Source organism: Petaurus breviceps, unplaced genomic scaffold, assembly GCF_028583685.1.
Source record: "Petaurus breviceps papuanus isolate PSGF00001 unplaced genomic scaffold, PetGlider_PUasm1.0 79, whole genome shotgun sequence".
In the NCBI taxonomy this organism is placed as follows: domain Eukaryota; kingdom Metazoa; phylum Chordata; class Mammalia; order Diprotodontia; family Petauridae; genus Petaurus; species Petaurus breviceps.
This window is the reverse complement of record NW_027186523.1, coordinates 13289995-13315939: the sequence shown is the minus strand read 5'-3', so window position 1 is coordinate 13315939 and position 25945 is coordinate 13289995. Positions and strand designations below refer to the sequence as shown.

At 37.9% G+C, this 25945-nt stretch overlaps 1 protein-coding gene and 1 long non-coding RNA gene across 5 annotated transcripts in view; one reads left to right on the top strand and one right to left on the bottom strand.

Moving 5' to 3' along the window:
* The window catches only part of LOC138175830 (CUGBP Elav-like family member 2), a 696702-nt gene that overhangs the window by 623463 nt on the left and 47294 nt on the right, over nucleotides 1-25945 (bottom strand). For 2 of the 4 annotated variants that reach the window (XM_069106336.1, XM_069106349.1), the window contains exon 1: nucleotides 4590-4691. The exons of the other annotated variants lie outside the window; for them this stretch is intronic. In XM_069106336.1, coding sequence (XP_068962437.1) covers nucleotides 4590-4642 — 53 coding nt within the window. In that variant the 5' untranslated portion in view covers nucleotides 4643-4691. Of the gene's footprint in view, nucleotides 1-4589; nucleotides 4692-25945 lie in introns of those variants that run through there. 4 annotated transcript variants of the gene reach the window in all.
* Nucleotides 15751-25945, top strand: part of LOC138175832 (uncharacterized) — a 92438-nt gene continuing 82243 nt past the window's right edge. Inside the window, exon 1 of the long non-coding RNA XR_011172109.1 lies at nucleotides 15751-17092. This is a non-coding gene — a long non-coding RNA (uncharacterized lncRNA). The remainder of the gene's footprint in view (nucleotides 17093-25945) is intronic.

Below are 25945 nucleotides of genomic sequence, written 5' to 3'. Positions count from 1 at the left end.
CTTTAAAATGTTCTTTAGGCAAGTTTCATTTGTGTGAGACTAAGCTCTCAGTCACAAGATGTAAAATCTCTAACTTTTGAAACATCACAGGGCTCATATTTTTTTTAAATGCTGAAGTCAGTTTAAGAGAGCCACTTGATCACTGAAGATTAAAAGCATCTTTTATTCCCACCCAACTCTGAAGCCACTTTTTGCCTCATGATTATTTTTCCTTCCACAGAATCACTGGACTGGGAGAAATGTTTTAAGCAGGACTATACCTGAACCATGAGTGTCTATCATATTCTCTGAGAGTATATTAAAATTAAAATCTTACTTATCTCAAGTATGTTCTTCATGACAAAGGAAAGAAGAGCTGAGAAATATGTCTCCCAAGTGGGTACCCTTATACTCTCTGTATTTATATATTTATACTCTATGTAATAACTATATTTTAGAAATTGCCATATTAATCTCACGATTTATATGACTATTGTACCTGGCTGGATATCCATCATCCTTTTGATGATATCTCTTCATTTACTGTAAAAACTATTGGTTAGTGAAAACCCTGACCCCTTATTTAGAATAGCTGTCATTTAAGGACGCTAATATTCCAAATTCTTTTCGCCTTTTCAATTCTTCTTTCTCTCTTCTTTACCATCTTGATCTTTAAATTATAAGCTAAAGATAGCAAAATTAAGCACAATGCCCTAATGAAAACCTACCCAATGGTTAATGTAATATGGTTTAGTGGAAGGAACCCTGAACTGGGAGCCATGAAATTTGAATTCTGGTTCCATCTTTGCCCTGGCTAGTCATACTATTAGAGGTAAGCCACTTAATGGCATTGCGTTTCTTCATCTATAGAATAAAATGGACTAGAAGTCCCTTTTAACTGAAAAAAAATCCTAAGATTCTGTGATTCTATGATGACCTCGCTATTCTGTCATACTTTTATGACCTTGGCCACAATCACTACAAAACATATCTTCAGTTTCTGTCATAGGTCCACTATGATCCACAGATTGCATTCAACATACTTGTAAGCAATCATTCTCTCTCATAAAATTAATTCATTTTTCCCACCTCAAAAAAAGGATGTCATAGACAAGACAATTTTGTCTCTTTGTCTCTCAACTCCACTCCACTATTGGTATAAAGGGTCTGCTGCACTTTATGCCCTTTGCTACACTTAAAAGTTGTTTCAGGATGAAGTTTTCCATTTTACACATGTGAGAATGAAAGCTGAGCCCATAAATGGAGTCTTTGCCAGCTCACACTTGGAGGATATAACACACGAGTAGTTTATGACCTAAGACAGTCTCATTTTCTCTCTCAGTTTTCAATAGACTGATTTAAAATAATTACTTGTGACTTGATCAAATTCAGCAGTCATGTCATGAAAAGTTCTTGCATGCTACCATGTTGAACAGTGATATGGTTGGCAGAGTCCCAGTTTACATTCTTAGACCAAACACAGGAAGATCTTCTATGCTAGGATTTATTTAAAAATATTCAACATGTCCTAATAGAACTCTTGTTTATTAATCTAGGCAAACACAGTAGTATTGTTTTCCTTACATTATCATTGTGATCCCCCCCTCCTATGAATGTTTCTATCAGTTTGCTTATCTCCCATATGGCACTTGTTAGGCACTGCCTTGTAGTTTATGGCATATGTCTTTGCTATAAGTGAACTCTTTGAGAACAAGAATCATCCTTATATCCCCTATCAGGTTTAATAAAGTAGAGAGGGACATTTTGAATCAAAAGATGTGGGTTTGAGTTATGTCTTTACACTTTATTAGTTGTATATCTATTGACAACAATTTCTCTTGAGTTTCAGCTTCCTTACCTATAAAATCCTTGTACAACTTATGTATTTCTAAGGAAAGCACTTTAGACATCATAAAGTATTATATGAATGTGATATTATTACACACAGTGGGCATTTTTAAATTTAGTCTGAACCTGTGATTTCAATGGTATGGACAATTCCTAGTTTAGAAATTCACCCACTAATGCAGATCTGCAACTTGTGTAACTTATAGGATCATAAATTCAAAGTTGGAAGGGATCTTAGAAATCACCTAGTCCAAGGGTGAGGAACCTGTGGCTTCGAGGCCACATGTGACCCTCTAGGTCCTTAAGAGTGGCCCTTCGACTGAATCCAACTTCACAGAACAAATCTCCTTAATAAAAGGATTTGGTCTATAAAACTTGTACTCAGTCAAAAGGCTGCACCCAAGGACCTAGAAGGGCAACATGTGGCCTCAAGGCTACAGGCTCCCCATCTCTGAGTCCTAGTCCAACCCTTCCTCCTCTCCCAACATTTTAAACAAGAGGAAACTGTGGTCCAAAAATGTTAAGCAACTTGATCTATGTCATGCAGGTTGTGTGTGACAGAATTGGGTTTCAAACCCAAGTTCTCTGAACACATTTAGCCTCCTTCCCACTGTACCACTCACTACTGTCACTCTGCTTGTTGAATTAATGAAAAGAAATTAACTGAAAATGAATGACTCTTCTGGATCTCAGAAACTTAAAAGCCCATAATTGAAATTCATCTCCTTTTACCTCCTTATAGTCAAGTCACAGAGTTGTTTTGGGGGCACTTAGAAGTCAAGTGATCTCCCTATGGCTCATAGAGCTAATATGATTTAGATGCAGGACCTGAACCCTGGTTTTTCTTACTCCAAGGCTAGACCTCTGTCTACCATACCGCAGTACCTCTCGACTTCTTGAATTAATGAGCACAAATTAAAAGAAAATTAATGACTCTTCCAGACCACAGAAATTTCTAAGCCCATAACTGACAGAAATTCAACCCATTGTACCTCCTTCTAATATTTTAAGAATGATTTCACATAATTCCAAAATCCCACCTTTATCCTGACCATCAAGAAAAGTGCAGAATGAATACAGTTGCAACAAAAATAGACAAGTAAAATATCCATTCTTTCTCTTGTCTTTCCAGCTTAACATAGAAATTTCTGGGTACTTTCCATAAAACCAACCCAGTTTATCCTACGGAGCCACCTGGGGGCAAGGAAGGAAAATGATTTAGGGATAATGTAATTGGGGTAAGACCTGGGATCATGAAATACAGAATTCTACATTTTGCAACTGTTATCCTAACCACAGAGAACTTAAAAGTTAAAGCCAAACTCACCCTGATCTTGTAATACCATATGAAACATGTACAATAATATTAATCAGTGACCCCCTATAGAATCTTAGAATCTCAAAAACTTTTCAGAGAAGTTTCAATTTCAGATGACAAGGAAACTGAACCCTCCCAAAAACTATCTTCTAAAATGGTTTAGGCATTCCCCATCCCCCAAATAGGGAAGGGAAACAAGGAACATAGTTTAATTTTGACAGCTATCTCATAGGCAGTTAGGAAAGTGCTGTAACTTTAATTTTAATATGGTGGTTTTTTTCTCCCTTAAAGTTGAATATCAGGATAAGAAACCTGAAAGAAACCATAGGGAGTTAGACTAGATGTTTTCTACTGACCCTTGAAACTCCTACATTTTTGGGATTCAATGAGACATGGTTAAATATTCTTCGTTACAGTTTCAGTGTCCTGGTCCTTTCAACCCACACTCTATTTGAAAATATAGTAGATATGTCAGATCTTGGCAAGAAAGAAAGTCTTTAATACATGTGGCTCCTTCTCTGGATTTTGGCTCCTTTCCATTAGATCCATGTTCTTCATTAGGAAAATGGGGAAATGAAGTATTGTATCCTAACCTTTCAAGTTAAAACCACTCAGAGTGTTGATGTTTGTTTATTAAAATCACTAAGGAAGTTATTCACAGGAAATGAAAGGCAATATGAAGGTAAAGTTCATTTAGTGTGAATTTTTCCAAAGGAACCAGCTGACATCCCAGGGGCAGGTGAGAAAGGTACAGTTATTTGTTATATAGAGCAACCTTTGGATACCAAACTCTCTGGCTCTCAGTTTCCCCATCTTTAAGATATACTGGTCAGAGTCTATTTTTCATTAACATTGAGTGGAGGATTTCAAATTACTTATGCCCACTGAGCAGAGTTTCCAGCTCAATTCTGATATTATAAAAGTTTTAAAAACCAAATTGGGTTAGGGTGGAGAGAGGCAGGGAGTGGGGGTGGGGAGAGGGAAGACCTGCCTGTTTCTCCAGTCTCTTTCTTTAAAGAAGAATGCTCAAAAATCCTTTACTGAAAAGCTGTCTCTTCCATTCACTACTCGAACGTTTCTGCCTCCTTCTTCCCATCCTGTCACCCCACCCGTCCCCCTCCCAGGAAACACAACAGAGCCCTAAGAATGAATCCCTCATGACCAACTCCTGTTCCGCTCACACCAACAAGGGCAGGATCTTATAAAAATGCAAACCTGAGCTATGTCAAATTCTCTCTCTCTTAGCCTTTTCCCACATCTGCTTAAAGGTTCTCTGCATCTAAAATGGATCTAATTACAAGAACTGTTCTGCCCCTTTCAGAGCTCACACTGCATTTAAACACCCCAAGTTTCTCTTCATTTGGGGGGGCAAATGGGGAAGGAATGATGGGGAGTAGGAGCTTGAACCCAAACAAGTATAGCAGAAGAAGAAAAACAGGCCTACCTTAAAACTTTCCAGTCTTTTAGTGGATCCAAGTCAGAGATTATGGAAACCATTGTCAAAAGCCAGCAGAGAAGACAAACCACAACAGGGGGGGAGTGAGGGTGGGGGGGTGGGGAAGAAGAAAGCAGCCAAGGAGGGAGGGAGGGCTCAGCTCCGGCTGGAATGACAACAAACCCAGGGCTGCCCTTCCTACTTCTCAAGCTGATAAGCACTTGTCCCAGCTTCTCTCCACCCCCAAAATCAATCTTGTGTTATATTACTCCCAGCTCCATTTCTTCACCACTACCTTTTTTTAAAGCCCCTGTAATCTGCTCCAACTGATCAAATTTGACCTTCTTGTAGCCCACTTTATTCCAAGCACAGCTCTCTGTTAAATCTCTCTTTATTAACACCGTCCTCCTTGGCTTTCTCTTGGAACAAACAGAGATCAAGCCTGAAGCCTCTAGACTTTGCCAGCAATCATTTACAGATTACTGCAAGCTGTAGTCTTCTCCTCCTTTGGGGTACTTCTCCTGCCTCTGAGGTTTGCTTTCATATTCCTTTTGGAAGGCTGGTTTTTTTTTTTTTGAGGTCTGGGTTCTTGGACATGAATTTGTGGCTTAGCCAGTCCCTTATAGACTGTTACCATACTAAAGACATTCTGTTCACACTCTGCTTAAAGTTCACATTTTTAAAAGAATTTGGAACAAGATTATTAACAAGCTAAAATTTATGGTGTCTGAATTCTGGCACCAATTTTGTCTATAATGTTTTTTTTTCTTTTAAACTACAAAGGAAAAGAGTAAAATTCTTCTAAATGTTAGAGAGAAAGACATTGATTTTTCCATGAAAATATTTTCTTTTTACTTTAGATGTAAAGCCAACCCTTCAATAATCTTATTTGTCAGAGATGTCAAATTAAGAATAGCAATAGCTAACATTTATGTAGCACATTCAGATTTATAGGCATTTTCCTCATAGCAGTCCAATGAAATCATAGGGATGCTATTTTTCTTATTTTATAAATGGGGAAACTGAGGCTCTGGGACAGGAGGTAATTTACTCATAGCTAATAAGTGTTAGAAGCAGAGCTCGAACCCAGGTCTTCTGACTCCAAATCCAGGGCTCCTTCCATTCCACCACCATATTTTTTTCTCTTTCCAATTTACCTAATCTTCACCCCATGTTGACATGGGAAAGGGTCTGTGAGTGTGTGTGTATTTCTTGTTTTTAAACAGGTACTGACTCTTGAGACTTTAGTAATTTCCTTCCACAGCCTATCAGGCAATTAAAACTTTATCAAGCAATCACTTTTCCTCTTGATCTTTCTGTTCTGCTGAAGGTCCCTGACAGATTCCTGGACCTGAATGACCCACCTTTAGTGAGGAGTCATTTAACCCATCCTTCCTATTCCAAGAGGATGGACATTTATGCTATGGTCCCGGAAAGAGACGTGCCTATCATTTCAGAGCAATCCTCAAAAAAGAGATTCCATAATAGGTAGGAGTCTCTGATCCTGACACCTGCTTCTCTATGACTCATCATTCCTTCTAATCTTGTTGTGGAATTCTAATCTGAAAATATATCTTTAATTCTCTCTTTAAACTTTATAGGGCACTTTCTTCATAACAACCCAATGAGACAGTACAATAACTATTATTATCCCCATTTAATAGATGAGGTAATTGAGGTTCAGGGTTGGGAGATAACTTGTGCACAGTCAGTTAAGTGTTAGGACTTCTTCTAGATCTAAGATTTCTTTCATTGTACCACCCTACTGCTTTTTTTTTTTACCTTACCTTCACCTCATTGGCCAGGGAAAAGAGTGCGTGCGCGTGTGTGTTCATGCCCACATGAGCCTGCGTGTGTTTTTCTCTTGCTATACATATCTTTCTTCACTTCAGTGTTTGGAAGTGACTTCTCTGTGGGTATTTCATTTACTCATTGAGGCACCCAGGTGACAATCTATCTTGTAGGATTGTTATGAGGATTATAACAAATAATAATTGTAAAATGCTTACCACAGTGCCTGGCACATAGTAAACACTATATAAACCTTAGCTATTTTTATTATTGTTATTCTTATTACGTATTGGTATTCACTAATGTAGACCTTAGTAGACAGTATTTATAAGATACCATGGCCAAAACAAAACAAATACCCCAAACAGCAACAACAATAACACAAATTGATCTGGCTAATTTTTTTGGAGGCGAGCCTTTCCAAATATGTTTCGGTTGGGCTTTGGCAGGCAGATCTGTAGCACATCTCAGGTTTTTTTGAAGCCACAATAGCCTGGTAGGGGCTGCCAGGCCACAGATAGAACTGTCAATGCCTTGGAATACCAAGGCTCCTTTCCATTCTTTTATGAGGCAGATGAGGAGGATTTCAGGGGAAGACCAGCTTAATGACTTTGCATGACTGCCTTCAGAAGTGTAATGCCTCAAGCTAAAGTTAGAAAGAACTCTACACCTTTTATAAAAAAAAATGCCTCCTGGGGGTTTCCTGCTTCTTAGTCCTTGGTTATATTTGAGGCTTTTGGTCTACACAATAATGATATATAATAAACATTTATATAACACTTTGAATCCCCAAGTTCTTCACAAAAAATGTGTGTGATAATAATAGTGTGTCCCTCTGAATGGTTCTGAGTGCTTAGATAATTGATAAGGTTTCTTCCCTTCAGAAAGAAGAGAAAAATGAAAAATTATCGGGAAATTGCTTTCGCAACTTCAATTACATCACCCTCAGCAGTATTACACACAGTACCACAGAAACGTAGCAATGTCTGGAAGGGAGGTCAAGAATTAACACTTGGAACAAGAGTTTAGGAGCAAAGGGTGAGAGGAGGCAGGAGGTGGTTTTTAGCCAAAGATTTGAAAGAGATCCACACTTTAACAAAATATTTTAAATAATGTTATAAAGTACAGACAAAGGGAGAAAACACTTCAAGGTCCTGCTGAGTTCACAAACAAGTTATTATGTACTCATTTGAGGCAATGTAATATTGTTTGAACAGTGCTAGATTTGGATGGAGTCAAAGGACCTGGGTTCAAATCACCCATCTGGCTACTTGATAGGGTTGTGGCCTTGGGTAAGTAACTTCAACTTTCTGAGTTTCCTTATCTGTCAAGTGAGAATCACGAACCAGATGTCCTCTAACACTCCTCCCAGTGCAAAAAATGTGATCCTAAGTCTTCCTCTTCTATTTTAAGGAATAACGTTAACTTGTTTACAAACAGTGTAAAATATATACTGCCTCTGATATGGCAGCTTTCTAAGACTATATACACTGCTGAGGAGTTGCCAATCTGCTGTCTGCATTGTGGGGAAGGGGTGGGCGTAGGAAGGTGGAGAATGTGGAGGGAAGAATGAGAGGAACCTATACCCTTATATTCCCTAAATCAATGAAAACATAGTTTTGGTCAATATGTATATCTGTCCAAGGGTGGCGTGGTGGACAGAGCTCAGGGCCTGGAGTCTGAAAGACCCTCATCTTTGTAAATTCAAATTTGGCCTCAGACATTTAGTAGCAGTGTGATCCTGCTTGCCTCAGTTTCCTCATCTGCAAAATGAGCTGGAGAAGGAAATGGAAAATCATTTGAGTATCTTTTCCAAGAAAATCCCAAATGGGATCACAGAGAGTCATACACAACTGAAACAATTGAACAGTAACATATCTGTACAAATTTTGCACAGCTCAGCTCCTCTTCTCTTGAATGTGGGGTTCTGATCTCTAGCAGGTTTTTTTTTAATATAAAGAATGTATTTATCTCCCCATCATTCAAGATATTTATTCACCTTCACAGGTACATTTTATGCTTTCTTAAAACAACAAAATAAAGCAAAACTCTGCCTTAGTTCAAAAAGCCTACCATTTATTACCCTCTGACCTAACACTTTGTCAAGTCAATTATAGTTCTGAAAACATCTATAAGTGCTTGAAAAAAATAATATCTAAAGGTCAAGTTTTGCCCAAAGTAACTTAGGTTAAGGAATAGATGCTCCCTTCCTACCCACTGTGCAGCCATATTTATTGCAGCATTTTCTTTTACTTAATAAAGTACAAATACCATTGGAGAATGTCAGCTGCCTCTTGCATTTTGATAAAGTTGCCTCTTCTAAATCAAGTTGTTTTGTTGTTGCATACTCTAACCTTATCCCACAGAGATTATTTTAGGGAAGCAATTTTCTAAGAACATGTGCTTCTTTGCCCCCCAAAAAAGCACATCTGTAAACCATTACTCAGTAAATTTCTGTACTACAACAGGCAGTTTGCCGACATTTTTCCCCCCTACCTGTTAAAAGAGTTTGGTTGCACCTATCAGAAAATTAGTCTGCCCATTTGAATGATACACCTATGCCACCAGCAATAAGGATGGCAGTTTCTCTTCTTTTATGTCCAGATCTTCTGAAATCTCTCTCACTGTTCAGGTTTTAAAGCAGAGCAATCATCCTCACAAAAAGAAAACAAATAACAACGACAGAAAAACCCCAGACCCTGTCAACAATGTTCAGGTCCCTAGTTCAGCTGGCGATATCCAAATCTAGTGAGCACTGGGGTTGGGAAATAAGGGAGAACTCTTGAATTAGTCAGATTAGGCAGCTGCAAGTATCCGCAGGTCAAATGCAGTGAAGGAAAAAAAAAGTCTATACAGCATTAGAGCCATCAAGTAACCAGAGGTTTAACCTGGTTACACAAGGTTCATGAAGGACTTTCAGAAGCTAATACCTGGAGTTGTCTTTCATCATATTGGTCAGTGAAGGAACAAGACATTTAGTAATATATTAGTTCATCCATCCAAAGCCTCAGGAACTGTGGTTTGTTGTTGTCGTTTCAGTCGTATTTTCTTGCAAAGATACTAGAGGGGTTTGCCATTTCCTTCTCCAGCTCATTTTGCAGTGGAGGAAACTGAGGCAGAGTGAAGTGACTTGCCCAGGGTCACACAGCTGCTAGGTGTCTGAAGACAGATTTGAACTCAGGAAGATAAGTCTTCCTGACTTCAGGTCTGGAAACTCTAACTACCACTCCACCTGTTTAGCACAACATACTATAGGTAGGAGACAGACTCTAACTTTCAATTATTTCAAATTAGGATATATTGTAATCAGACAACCAGAAAGGAGAGAATAGTGTCTCTGTAAATTGTTGTTGTTAATGTGGAATTACATAATTAATCAATAAAAACATTATAATTAAGTCCTTGCTTCAGACACACACACACACATACACACAAAAGCAGCAGCAAGGCATAATGAATAGTGAGAATGGCCTTGGAGTCAAGAAGATCTGGGTTTGAGTCTTGCTTCTGTCACATCGAATCACTTAACCTCAAGGTTGCTAGGCAATTCTCTAAATTACAGATGAGTCCTTAAACTGTGTGGGTGGGAGTTTCAACTTTGGGATCTCCTTACATTAATAAGATCATGGTAAGTACCAAATATATGTGTGGGTACATACATATCTATATGTATATACATATGTGTGTATTTGTTTGTATGAATGGGTGTATACACACACACAGAGCCTTAGGAATAAATACAACAGTTTTCTTTATTCCCTTTTCTCCTCCCTGTCTCTCTTTCTGATAAGCTTCAGTTTCTCTCTAGGGATCCCATTGTCCAAATAAAGCTTATCTTTTGGCAAGACTTGCCTAAACTTAGTTGTTTCCTATTCTGTTACTTGCTGATAAAAGCCTCTTCTTCTGTCCCTCCTTGCCTTCTCTCTTCTCCCTATTTACCAGCCCTTTAATCTTGCCCAGTGGACAAAGCCACTCCTTTTAAGAAAGGGAAATGGCTCATTGAAGCTCCATTCTACTATTCTAAAGAAATGCCGTTTTTCTGATACTGTCGATCTGTCCAAAGTTTAGAGTTGGCAGGTATATTAAGCTAAAAAGCTCAAATACTTGTTGCGGGCCCTTTTAATGGAAAATAATTTGCCCCATCTTTCAAAGCACATCACACTGTTACCATGATGAAGTTAAAAAAAGACAACTAAAATTTATATATATATATATATATATATATGTTAAAAAGACATATAGAAGATCAAACACCCTCATTTTTTTAAATTCTCTTGAGCAAGGCAGGGTTACCATATACAACATCCTCAAATAGAAGAAAAAAAAATGACTGAAGGTGAATATGTTTAGTAAATGCTAAACCATTTCCTTCTTACTTCTCTTGGGGTGGCCTTAATACGTTCATTTTCAGTATTGGCTACATTAATGGGTTCAGATTATCTGTAACCAGGTCTTTTGAAATTTGGGGTATTTTTATATCAGATTTAAATTATATACTATATGTAGTTAACATTGAGGTTGGATTTTCAAGTATCTTTGTTCTTGAGCCAAGCATCAGCCCTTACTATGTGAAATCTGTACCTTAACAGTTAACCATTAATCTTAAATTACATAAATGTGTCTCCTCACTTTAACAACATCGATAGAGAAAAACTTCCAAAGATAACATTTTTTTTCCTAAATAAATGAATGTAGTTTTAATGGAATTTCAAGTGCTTTTAGGTTTGGCTCACAACACCTGATACAATAAAAAGCCTTAGGAACAAAGGTATATGTTTTGGTGCCTATTCACCGAGTTAAGAGTTGCTATTATGGGACACTTCATAATCTTAAAAATCTCTAAAGAGTCCCTGAAGAGACAGCCACAAAAAACGGCTGAAGTATATCTAAAGAGATCAAATACACTTCTGCATTATCCAAGAGCCTGCATGTGTGCTAGATTTTCCACCAGTGCTAAGACCCTCTTAATTGTCTGGAAGGAATGCTTTTTTAATTTGGGGCTTTTGTCAGCTCGACTTCTCGTCGCTTCCCCTTTGAATGCCAGTTCCTTTTCCTAAATAAAATAAGAGAAAGGCAGAGAGGGGAAAGAAGTCAGAGCAGGGGTGGGGTGGGGGAGAAATATTTCTAATCTTGGCCAGGCATATTTTAAAAGTGAGAAAGCAAAAGAGAGGAAAACCACAGCCCATTCAAGCTGCATTGCATGCCACTGGAGAAAGTCAGGTCAATCTTGGTATGCATTATTATCAAAACATAAACATACAGGCACACACATTTCATGTGCAGGTGGAGTATGCACACATATACAAACATGCCTCACAGTCTTTAAGTCCCATGGTGCCATAAGAAACAGAATTTCCTAAGATACAAATTGTTTTGGCTTTTAATTTTCAGCTTTTGTCCGAGCTCAATAGTAATACTAAGAAGGCCAAATGAATGGCTGAATGGAGACAAAAAAATGCATCATTCAAGCTGTTTCCATAACATAGTCCAGGAAATGAGAACTGAAATATAATGACCTCACGATCACATTTGTTTAACCGCCAGGTTTCAGACAACTCGGGCGTTTGTATGTTAAACTAGGATTCCTAACATGAATTATTGAAGAGACCTGGCTTTTAGGCAAAAGCCAAGGACAATTGCCAAGTTTCTAGTTAATAAAACAATGTAAATGTCTTGCTATACATGAAGGCTGCCCTAGCCAACTAGAATATTGTTTGACTCCTGCCTAGGTTGAGTATTTCACAGCCTCGATGAGGAAAGAGTAAAATTAGACTAGATTTAAATGTATACCTTGAGTTTAATAAGAAGGTTACTTGAAGGCTGATAATAACAACTGCTAACATTTATAATGCACTGACTATGTGCCAGGCACCTGCTAAGCTCTTTGCAAACAACACTTAACATTTATAAGGCACCTACTATGGATCAGGCTCTGTGCTGAGACCTTTAAAAACAACAGCTTACATTTATGAAGCACTAGAATGACTTGCCTAAAGTCACATAGTTAGTAGGTGTCTGGGTTGGAATTTAAACTCAGGTCTTCCTGCCTCCAGGCTCAGAGGTCTATCCACTACACCATGTACCTGACTGTAAACAAAATTAATGTTTATCAACTATAATATCTGTTATCTCATCAAAGTATTTATCCATTTTCTGTACCATAAAATGTTTAAAATTGCAAACAATTATCTGAGATTTTAAAGGATAGTTCTAGGGCCTAAATGGAACTAAGGCATGGGGACTTCTCCCATAGTTTTGTGTCATAAGGAGCAACATGGACCAATGAAAATCAACATCTGCTTTGCAATCCTTAGTTTTAGGGAGTTGTCTGAAGCACTGCGGGGTTAAGTGATTTGCCCAGAGTTCACAGGCAGTACCTGTCAGAGCCGGGACTGGAGATCACTTCTTCCTGGCTTCAAGGTGAACTCTCTATGTACCCTGCTCTGCTATTCTTATTGGAGTTAAAAGAGAACTAAATTATGTAAGTCAATGACAGAGAGAGTAGGTCATGACATCCATTTCTAATATCTTGAGTGGTAATAATTAATCAATCAACAAACATTTTTTTAACATCTATTGTGTACTAGGTACTATTATGGAAATCAGCAGGGATATAAATATAATGAATGAAACAATATCAGAACTAAGAAATGATTTGACTTGACAGAGGTTCTGAGCATACAAATACAAGAATGAAATCCTTTCTAATGTGTAAAATAAAATGTAAGCTAATTAAATGTTAGGTAGTTTGTGAGATAGAACACTAGTAGTTTGGCAGTAGAAATAAGAAGCAAAAGTTTTTACACAAAAAATGTAAAAACCATATGAAAACCTGAAAAAATCAGTCAAGTCACCTAAGTGACTATGTGATCCAAAAATGCTGGTTCTTTATAGATAATGGTCCCGTTCCTAAGCCCTCCATGGTGTCCTTGGTCCAGGGATATGCAGGATTCAGGTCATGCTGGTGACCAACTGTTAAATTTTCGTTGTGAGTATATATACCTTGGAAATAGTCAAATGCCTACAAATTGGAACTTGACTTACTGTTTTGTTTGTAAACTGAAGAAAGTGATGGAGAAAATGATAATAATGAAGATTAAACTTAAATGCATGTTGGTAGATATTTCCCCCCAGAGAGTGGGTTGTTAAATATTTACCAGCATACCCTTGTGGCTTGGTTCCATCACTCCATGTCTCCTTTGGGAACTTGACCCAGGGATCATTTGTTTTCCTGTTCATCTTCAATGTCCTACTATTCATTGCTTTGTTTCCTGCTCCCTACAAGCAAGCTCAGGTTTCCCTTATCCTTAAAACAAAACAAAAAATCCTTTGCTTGACCCTACCATCGACTTAGCTATTATTTTTTTTCCTTCTATCATGACTAAACTCAGTTTAAAGATCAGTAAAGAACAGTTTACACTTTCCTTCTGTTTCTTCACTACTGATTTACTCTATGGGAGCTTTTCTCTGACAGGTCATTGAGGACCTATTAGTTGCCAAATAGGAAGACTTTTCAGTTCTCATCCTTCTTGATGCTTTTTCAGCAAAAAGCACCCTTGCTCCTGGATCCTCTCAGTTTCCTTGTCTTCTAGGTCACTTTTTTCCTAGCCCTCTTCTTACCTAATTATTCCTCATTGCTCTTTGGTTCTTTCTTCTCCTGTAACCCAGAAACTTAACCCCTTTTTTCTCTCCTCTTTATGAAGGGAGAAGAGAAGGTAATAAACATTAATATAATACCTACTTTACATTAGGTACTGTACTAAGCACTTTTTCAAATATTATCTTAATTGATCTTTACAGTCCTGCAAGGGAGGTGCTTTTATCATCCACATTTTATAGTTAATCCAAGTAGAGGATACATGACTTGCCCAAGGTCACACAGCTAGATTAAGTCTAAGATGTGATTTGAATGCAGTATTCCCTGGCTACATGTCCAGCATTCCCTCCACTGGCCCTGATGGTAGATAACCTGGGTTCAAATGCTGCCTCTGGGAGTATGACTTGTGTGACCTTGGGAAAGTCACAGACTTCCTTAGCCTTGGTTTCCTCATCCGTTAAAAAAAAATTGTGTGTGTGTGTGTGTGTGTGTGTGTGTGATGGTAGCAGGGGGCTGGTCTAGAGATGACCAATGTGTTTCATACCATATGATCTCTACTCTATCTAGGCATTCCATCAGTATCCCTCAAACTCATAATGTCCTAAACTGTACTTATCACCTTGCTTGCCCCTAAATATTTCCTTTCTCTAAATTGCCTTTTATCTTAATGGTACCACCATTATGTCAGTCATGTGGTCTAGAAAACTTGGAGTTATCATTGCTCCCTCTTTTTCTCAAACCATATATCCAGCCCATTTCCCAAGATTCCCTTTCTCCCCTCCAACATCTTTATGGGTTCAATGTTGCCTCTAGGATAAAATACTCAACTCCTGCCTGGCATTTAAGATCCTACACAATCTGGCTCCAGCCTGCCTTTAGAGCCTTGCTTCATGTTCCTCTTTATCAGATGGCTGGCAGTGCATGGAGAGCCAAATAGATTACTAGCTATTCCCTGAATTCAGTATTCAGTTTCCCACTCCCATGCCTGAGCACAGGCCAGCCTCCCCTCATCCCATCAGAATTCTTATTTCCCTTAAGGCTCAGCTCAGTTGACTCCCCAGTATCCCAAACTTTACCTCAGATGAAAGTTTTTTCTTCCCTTTTAAAAAGATCCTTATTTATCCAGGTAGATCCCATTTCCTTATCACATTCTGCCTTGGATAGGTACCTTATATTTGTATACCCAAGGCAGCATGTGTAATGGAAGGAGTGCTAAACCAGAAGCCATAAAGATCTGAATTCAGATTTTTTTTTGGATGGGGGAAGGCAGGGCAATTGTGGTTAAGTGACTTGCCCAAGATCACACAGCTAGTATGTATCAAGTGTCTGAGGCTGGATTTGAACTCAGACCCTCCTGACTCCAAGACCAATACTCTATTCATTGCACCACCTAGTTGCCCCCACCAAAATAAAATGTTTTTCCTGTATACAACATTCTCTTGGTTCCACTCATTTCACTTTTCATCATTTTTTTTCTTTAATAGTATTTTATTTTTTCCAATTTAGCACTATGATGATGATAAAAATAATAGGTTCCTTACAGAATATATAAATACATTTATATAATACATCTACATGATACATACATTTAAAGATGTAGTTATAATAATGTAGCTACTTAAAATTTATTTCATTTGATCAATAGCCCTGTGAAGTAGGTGCTATTATCCCCATTTTGCAGATACACAAACTGAGGCTGAAAGGGGGTACATGACTTTCCCAGGGTCACACTGCTACTAGGTTATCTGTGGAAGTTTTTAAGCTCAGGTCTTCCTTATTCTATATCCAGGCAAATCAGTTAACCTCTCTGGGTTGCAGACAAATCCTCTAAGATCAAGCATAGACTGATACCAAGCACAGACCCGTTATGATCTTGATTTATCTATGTATATGTAATTATACCTCTAATAGAATGTAAGTTCTTCAAGGCCAGGGACTGTGTCTCTGTTTTCCAATAATCAATTAATCAGAAAATATGATTTAAGTGCCTACTTTTCATGTGCTAGACCCTGGGAATTCAAATAGAATTCAAATTTTACTAGCAGGGAGCTTACCTTTGAATGGGGAAGATGAAATACACATTTAAGTATATACAAAACAAATATTGAGGTAATAAATAAAGAGCAATTAAATACAAGGGATTTTAGAAAGAGGGACACTAGCACATGGGGGGATATAAAAAGACCTCACATAGAAGGTAAGGCTTGAATAACAACTTCATGGAAAAGACAGACTCTACTATCTTTGAACACTTAGTATCTACCACAATGCTTTGCTGGTAACAAAGCCTTTATGTTGAGCAGAATTATAGTGCTGAAGACAAGCATGATGCTTGTTAACTGTGGGACTTTAGACAAACAATAAACTTCATCTGTGAAATGAGGGTAGTTGAACTAGAGGTCTTCAACTTCCTTTCCAGCCCTAGATCTATTAGGGGCTTCTCCCAATGCCTTCACTTCATTCCAGTTTTCTTTCTTTTTTTTTCCTTTTCTTTATTCTGGACTTTCTTCTCAGGTTTGTCTATGTGTAGGGGAAGGGGACTGGTCAGATTGTAATTCAGAGAGGACCTGCATTCCCCTTTGTATGTATTTTACTGCCATCTAATGACCTTGGCCTTTGTGCTATGACTTAAACAAGATATCCCATGTCTTTATTCTGGGTATTTTCACTTCCTGTATACAATCCCTCAAGTGTTTTCCTGGTTTCCTTCAAATCTCAACTAAAATCCCACCTTCCACAGGAATCCTTTCCCAACCCCTCTTAAGTGGAATGCCTTCCCTCCATTGATTACTTCCAATTTTTCCTGTATATGTCAAGCTTGGAATTGTTTGCACATTGGCTCCCCCATTTGACTGTGAGCTCCTTCAAGACAGAGGCTGTCTTTTATCTTTCATCATATCCCTAGGGCCTACCATGTAGTAGTCACTTAATAAATGTTTCTAATGGTATGGCAGGGATCCTGTGCATATGAAGCCTAGTAGCACATGCTGATTCTACCCGGGTAGAAAGACTCTGGAACAGACAATGGCTGTTACTTGAGAAGAGGCCTAGCTACAAGCATCATCAGCAGATTGGTCATTAGGTGATGCATTCGGTGAACATGCAGACACATGAAACACTGAAGGTAAATAGTCAGCATGGTTATTGTTTCTCCATGGAAGAGTCTGGGGCTTTGGGGGCACTAATCTTTTTATTTTCTTCCCTTTTTTTGGGGGGGGGACTATGTTATAAAAATTCAAGAAAGGAATAAAATAATTGTTGAGGGATAATGGATTTGTCTGGAGCAGGCTGAAAGACATTTCTCCCTCTTCTTAAATCCCTGAGGCTTCATTGTTCTCCTGCTTTCAAAAACTGTAGGCATCAGTGACCTTTCTGAGGAAGGCCACTGAAGTCATATTATTGTGCTTCTGTGTAGTACAGGCTGAACACATTAGACACTTTAAAATGGAATTGGTTCAGACCTGTTAACCCCTCAGCTTTTAGTCAGTGATAATCTGCTAACTTTCTGGCTTTTATTTGCTAACTTCCTTGATCAGTCCTATTTGACTGGAAATAATCCCATGGTGTCATTTTGCAAATCAATGTCTCTTTGATTATGTGGACAATAGGGCCAAATATTTCATCATCCCAGAGGAACGTTATTAATACCACAGCAGACTAGCCTTAAATGTCAATAATGCCAAAGGAAGCAACATAAAAAAATTACTAAATAAGTATGACTTGAGATTGCTTTACTCATCCCTCTTCATCAAGTAAAACTATCCAGAATAGTTTAGTTCATAAAGTGAAGGGGATGGGATGCTACTACGCCTAATTCAAAGTTTGTCTCTAATAGTGTATATTTGAAACAAGCCCTCACATTTCCACCCACTCCTTCAGAGCCAATAGCTGAAGTTCCTGGATTATTCCTGCTAGGCTGTCAGAAAGCTCTTTGAAAAGCAAGGCCCCAGGAATCCTGTCTCATCCTCCATTCTCTTATGGCAACACTAATCCTTTTCTGGCCCTGTTTCAGCTATGATTTTCATTCCCCTTTTAAAAATCTTCTCCACCCTTCTAAATTGCAGTGCTGCCTATGTGAAGTAATTTTCTAATCTAGGTTTCAAACGTAGTGGTAGAACTCAGTGATGGCATGATTTTGGCAGTTTACCTGCCAAATTCTCTTTTCCTATTCAAAACATTAGGACCACATCCCACATCTGTTCAGACAGAAATTGCTTTTGAAACAGACAAGCAAAGATTGAGATTTTAGCCAGTGCTGTCATGTCGTCCCAAACAGACAAATGCATCCCTCCTGCCTGTGCATTTCACCGAAAAGAAAAAAGAAAAACCCCAACCTAACCCACCCAACGAGGATCCTCCATTGAATCCCACAATACTCAAAGCCTCGAACCAGAGAAAGGTAACAAAAAGACCCTGGCAGATTGAGGGTTAAGATAAAATATCTGACTAAAACTACAAAGTACTCCCTTTATGTAGGAACAAAGAATGCTTTTCATAAAGCTCAGAATAAATTCATTACAGAATCTCTGGCTTCCGCTTTCTACTGTCTTCACGTTTTTTCCCCCTCCTGGTGTGTCTTACACTTACAGGGTGATGACTTCATGAGAAACATGCTTGTTGTGACCTACTCTGCCCTTTTTTGAAGCTTATGTTTCATTAAAGGAGGAAAAAAAAAACCCATAGATAAAAGTCTAGATTTTTATTTGCCATTTTGTACCCTTCCTCTACTTAACTCTAGTATGCTGTCTGTGCACACACACACACACACACACACACACACACACACACACACACACCCCTCCAAATGAAATGAGAAAGCGAAAATTGCTCAAATTATTATAATGTTAAAAGAAAGTCCAACAGTTGCATCCTAGCTATTAAGTAGATATTATTGAACCAGGCAGCACTGTAATTCATTTACAAAGAGAGGAGGCTGGATATTAACCTTTAAAATGAGAAATGTTTCTTCAGAGCGTGATATCAAACCTTAAGGGCTTTCTTCCCACTACAACCCTAGAAAGTGTGACTTCTGATTTGCTTGCTGACATCCTGTAAGTGAAAATGCTTTTTTTCCTTGTAATTACACATTCAAGGTAAGAAAAACAACAACAACAAAAAACCCACCTCAAATATGCAAGCCTGAGTATTTAAATTATATTGAAGCTGTGGCAGAAATTCCCCCAATGCTAAGCCAATCTCCATTAACAGCAGCTGCTTGTCCTTTGCTCACCCTATTATGTCCAGACATTTCAGGACCTGGAGTAGGTATCTTTAATTATTTACCTTCAACACCTTCTTCAACAGGCCAAAGGGCCTTACAAAAATTACGAGTTTGTTATAAGGATAGGTACATGTCTAGTTGTTTTCCAGTGTTTCTTTAAAAAAAAACAAAATACATTTCTTTTAAGTTAAAAAATATCAGAACCTATATGGATGGGCATGTGGAGAAAAGAAAGTAAATATAATTTCTGAGGAAAAAAGGAAAAATTAAATTCATTGTATTTTCTCACCTTTCTACACTACCTTTCAAATGGAGATGTGGGGTCCCTACAGGAATGTTAATTCAGGGGCACTTCTCTTTTCTTCCTAAATCCTCCTCTGAATGAGGTTAGGTAGGGCACTCATTTTCTGTCTGTGGTATTTCTAGTCTTTGGGTTGAGGTCCAAGGTGCTGAAGACCTTGCAAAAGCTAGTTTCAGAAAACTAGCAAAGTTCACCAGTCTATAGCTCTTAAAACACCCCCCCCCACAAAAAAAAACTTAGACCCTCCAGGGAGTTTTCCAGATGAATAATGAAGTGTGATTAAAGATGTAACATTGTCTAAAGCAAAATTTAAGTGCCCTGGATGGATGTCCTTGATGTTGTCACCTCAAACCCCTGTTCATCACAGTACATCTATCTTTTTCCCATAAGGGGTGTATAGGACCATATGATTTAGAGATTGAAGACACCAATAGTTCAACTAGGTCATTTTATAGATGAAGAAACCGAACCCTGAAGAGGTCAGGTGACTTGTCCAAAGATAGAGAGGTGGTAAGCCAAGGAATGGATATTCCAATGTGGATTTACTAGCTCTTGTCCATAGCACATTTAAAAATATTTCTTTATAACTGGATTCCTTTTATATGAAAACCATCCTGTTTCCATATTTGTTTTCTTAGAAGAGTAATATATAACATAAGTAGGCATGTTGCTTCATGAACCCTGAAGATTTTCAAGTGTCTTAATTATGCAGATTCTATAATCCTAACGTGACAAGTTAAGTTATTGCAAGGTAAAGGATTTTCGATGACAGTGCCATAAATATTAACCTTTACAAATCCCTGTAGACTAAAATGCTATTTAAGGATGAAGAAAAAGGATTGGGTTTTGTGATGGGTATGTGATGCTAGACTAAGAGGTTAAAAAGATGCATTGATTTTGTTTCTTCAGCCATGAAGCATGTTTCCTCCTTGATTCTTTGGGAGTTCTAGAGGAGAAAAATTTCCCCTTAGAACTTTGTATGAAGTTACTACTTTCCCTCAACTGCTTAGAGAGTTTCATAGAAAGGTGACTGCCCAAGGCTAGATAGCTTAAACTTTCCATTTCCTTGGTCTCTTTGCTTTATGGACACTCCCAGTAAAAATGATTTGTGTTCAATCATTTCCAGGACATGGCCCAAGATCATCTTCTCTTTTAACTAAAAAAAAAAAAAAAAACTCGGTCATTATTTAGATGTTTAATTCAATAAAATCATAGATTTATGTTTGGAAGGCAACAAAGAGGCCATAATAACATAGTCCCTCATTTTACAAGGGAGAAAAATGAGGCCCACTAAACTGAGTGATTTGCCCTAGGTCACACAAAGAGGGTGTGAAAGAATTAGGATCTGAACCAAGGTCCTCTGTGACTCTAATCCAACACACTTTCATCTGTACCAGGTTGCTTATAGACACCTAGGATCCTTTTTGGATCACTTAAATTCAATCAAGCCATCACAAATGAGATGAAATCATCTGATAAACCAAAGAATCCAATTCAGCCTGAAAAAATTCAGACTGATTACGAGATCATTTTCTATGTGTTACCTCACAATTCTCTATTGTGTCTATGTCAATTCTCAAAGAAAGGGATGATTTAAATGGTTTTTTTTCAATTAGTGTTATTAGACATCCAATACAAAATAAACTCCTAGCCTGAGAACAATCACAAAAGGTGAAGTAATGATTATTGATTATTTCCAGCCCCATTCCTTTGAAATTGAATTGATGTTTATAGATTATATATTTTGATATATGTGACATATTATATGTTAAATATATAATTAGCCTTTATTTACATATTATATCGATATACAGTAGAATCTCAGTTTATGAGTAATCTGGTTTACCTATGCTTTGCTGTATAAGGAAAATTTCTTCACAAAATTTGTCTTGCAGGGTGAACAAAAATTCACAGTATGAACATCATGTGTGGACTTGAATGACTTGCAAAGGGATAACACTTAACTAGGGCAATATATTTTTTTTGTTTATTTTTTGTTTGCTTTCATATGTCAAACAAAGGAACCTTAGGTCGGTATACCACCTAACTTGCCTCATTTGGCATTGACCCTTCATGAAGGCGCACTCTTTTGCTCTTAACAATACCATTACAAGTGTTCGCATGTTTTTGTGGACGTCCAGTAGTACTTTGTGTAAAAGTAGTGACTGTGATCTACAACAATATTTGTAGCAATAAGCCCAATGAAGAAGATGGAAAAGGAAGGTGTAAAGAAGACCATTATGTTGGAAATGAAAAAAAGAAATCATTGAGAAGCATGAACGTGGTGTGTGTGTGTGTGTGTGTGTGTGTGACTGAAAAGGAAACAGTCATCAATGAAATCATGACTTTGGGAAAAATATTGGGATTAGAGGTGGATGCTGAAGACCTTCAAGAGCTGGTGGAGGAACATAGCTGGGAGCTGATGATGGACGAATGGATGGATGTGCATGAGGAGCCATAGTAACAGGATATCTCATCTGAGGAGGCTCTTGAGGGGTCCAAGGAATCCCTCACATTGAGTGAGATTAGGGAGCTCTATCAGATGTGGGGGAAAAAAAGCAAAATTTTGTTGAAAAACATCATCCAAATATGGCTGTAGCAATGAGAGCCACGAATATTTTTAACGATAATGCAATGTCCCATTTCAGTGACATTCTGAAAAAAATGTCAAAAACAAGTGTTGTTAGATAGATTCCTAGTCAGAAGCAAACATAAAGAAAAAAAAATCAGGGAGTCAAAACACAAAAATGACTCTAAAAAATGAAAAACTAAGTGAAGGCAGTAGTGTTAGTCTTACTTTTAGTGAAAATAGCATAAGAGAGAACACTTCCGATGTTGAAGTCCCGATGTTCTCATGGAAGGAGATTCTCCTTCCAAGCAATAACCCTTGCCCTTCTTCCTCCTCCCTCTCGCGTCCCTCACACTACCCACAACTCTTCTCAAAGGTAAAGTGCAGGTTATTTTTTTTTATTTTCAGTTTATATTGTATAGTAATCATTGCTATTGTATTTCAGGTGTGTTAGGGACAAAAACCTTACTTCAAATTATAAATAATTATTTTTCTATGAATATTTTTGGGGATGTGGTACCAAACATCCAACTTTATATTATTTCCTGTGGGAAAATTTGCTTCGCAATATGAACAAATCACATGATAAATGGAATCTCAGGGTGAATTAAATTCAAAAACTGAGGTTCTGAAGTATCTAGGTAATAAATAAATATTTAAATAATTAATCATATTAATTATATATTATACTCATATACTTAATTATATTTTAAATAAATATATATTTATCCAAATTCAAAGGAATGGGACAGGGGATAAGATAGACAGCCTACTCTACCCACCCACATGCATATACATGCATGTATACATATACACATGTGTGTATTATGTGAATGTGCCTATATACATATACACATACATATATATGAAATTTTTCTTACCACATGGCAGATTCTGCACATTGAATAAATGCTAAATAATCATGTGCCAAAATTATTAGACCATTTTATATACACAATCAAACTTCATAATTAAAATTTTACATTTTAATGAAATATTATTCATGTACTAAATTCTCATCTATTATATAGAAATGAAAAGCAACAGTTTTTTGGCCTAGAGTTAACTTTTTATGACTCCCTTGGTAGTTTCTTTTTTATCTTGATTTTTTAAAATGTTCAAATCAGTGAGTTTTCTTTTTCCTTGACACATTTTCACATATGTTGCCTTGATCTTTCACATCTTTTACCCATATGGGAGACTTCCTAGGAAACAAAGGAACTGTGCTTAATTACCTCATGAGGGCAATTTAGAGGCAAATCCAGAGCTTCTCTGTTCAAGCAGTACCTTCTGGAGGAGTGGGGAGAAATGGAGAGTTTGCAATATGTGACTGCATGGACAATTTTCTTTCTGCTTTCTGTGCTGGTACTGGTGTGCTTCTCACTTAATCTAATGGAACCTCCATAATTCAGACTCCATTAGTGTGGAATCTGTGATAATTCAGATAAGGGCTAAGCTTTAGTTCACCCTGGCACTAACCCTGAAGAAAGAGTTTGCTCAAGATTTTATTTGATAAGCAAAATGGTAGGAGTAAATGTTTCAACAACTTAAGAAAACAAAAATAACCTTAAATGTTTCAGATGCACCCTTCACAACAGAGTAAATACATATTTTAAAAAAATTCTAATAAAACCTATTGAGCTCAGAGGCAGAGTCACGATGGCGGAGTAGAACAGGACCTCCCCGCTGCTCTGGCTTCCACCTTCCCCAATCCATTTAAAAAAGGAACTCTAAACAAACTTTGGAGCTGCAGAACCCACAAAATGACACACAAAAACTAACCTCCAGCTGAGGACAGCCCAGCAGGCCGGCAGCAAATGGCCAGCTCAGTGCTCTGGGAGCCAAGCACAGCCCCACGCTGAGGCTTTAGCCCCAGGTTGGGCCTGACCAGCCAGCTAGAGGGACTCCAGATCAGCAGCAGCTGTGGCCATTTCCAGATTTATCAACACATAGATGTGAAGGACAAAGTGAGAGGTCAGTATAATCTGGACTTTGGGACACAGTAAGTGGGAGTAAGTGGCTTTTGCCCCTGGGGTGAGAAGCCCCTGAGACACCTTGCACAGCCAGCAAGCACTAAGTAGCAGCTTCAGCTCCTGGCCTGCAGAGTGTAGGGGGACCAAGTGACCAGTCTGAGAGGTAATTGCTCTTGCTTTAAGCTGCTTGGATCTGTATTGCAGCCTAGGGTGGAGGTTCTGGGATGTATGTCCAGCTTGCCAGAGCATCTGGAGGCCTAAGACAGGGCACCCATCTAATATTTCCAGCAGCTGAGAAAACCCCAGCATTTGGGACAAAAACTCCCCTGTCTGGTAACAGAGTCCTACTGTGGCAAAAAGCCCAGGGGTCAAGTGACAGAGGGGCAACATGATCAGGAAAGGAAACAAAGCAGACAGAAGATTCCAACATTAGACTCCTATTTTGGGGACAAAAAGGAGCAAAGCATGGAACAGGAGGAAGACAGTGAAGCCAGAACTCCTGCACCAAAAGCTTCAAAGGAAAATATGAGCTGGTTACAGGCCATAGAGGACCTTAAGAAGCAAATAAGAGAAGTGGAGGAAAAACTGGGAAGAGAAATGAGAATGATGCAAGAAAATTACAAAATGAGAGTCAACAGCCTGACTGAAGAAAATAATACCTTAAAAAATAGACTAACTCAAATGGCAAAAGAGGCTCAAAAAGGCAATGAGGAGAAGAATGCCTTAAAAAGCCGAATTTGCCAGATGGAAAAAGAATCTGAAAGATTCAATGAAGAGAATCATTGCATCAGAATTAGATTGGAGCAAATGGAAACTAATGACTTTATGAGAAATCAAGATGCTGTTAAACAGATCCAAAGAAATGAAAGAATAGAAGGCAATGTGAAATATCTCATGGGAAAAACCACTGACCTGGAAAAAGATCCAGGAGAGATAATTTAAAAATTATTGGACTACCTGAAAGCCCTGATCAAAGTAAGAACCTAGAAATCATCCTCCAGTAAGTTCTCAAAGAAAATTGTCCTGATGTTTTAGAACCAGAGGGCAAAATAGAGGTTGAAAGGATCTACTGATCACCTGATGAAAAAGATCCCAAAAAGAAAACTCCTAGGAATATTATAGCCAAGTTCCAGAATTCCCAGATTAAGGAGAGAATATTACAAGCATCCAGGAAGAAACAATTTGAATATTGTGGAAACACAATCAGGATAACCCAGGATCTGGCAGCTTCTACACTGAGGGATCAAAGGGCTTGGAATATCATATTCCGGAGGTCAAAGGACCTGGTATTAAAACCAAGAGTCACCTACTCAGTAAAACTGAGTATCGTGTTTCAGGGGAAAATATGGTCATTCAGTGGAATAGAGGACTTTCAAGCATTCTTGCTGAAAAAACCAGAGTTGAATAGAAAATTTGACATTCAGATACAAGAAGGAAGAGAAGCATGAAAAGGTAAACAGGGAAAAGAAATCATAAGGAACTTATCAAAGTTGAGCTATTTACATTCCTACATGGAAAAACAATAATTTTAACTGATGAAACTTTTCTCAGTAGTTGAAAGGAATATATATATATATATATATATATATATATATATATGTCTCTATTATATATATATAGATATATAGATATAGTGTGTATATATGCTTACAGGTATTCATAGAGGGCACAGGACCAATTTAACAGGAAGGGATGATACTTAAAAGGTGAAATTAAGAGGTGAGAGAGGAATATAATGAGAGGAGATGGGGAGAGACAGAATGGGGTAAACTATCTCATATAGAAGAGGCAAGAGAAAATGGTTACAATGGAGGGGAAGAATAGGAAGGCAAAAAGGAATGGATCAACCTTATTCTCATCGAATTTGGCTTGGGGAGGGAATGACATACACACTAAATAGGGTTTCTCACCCT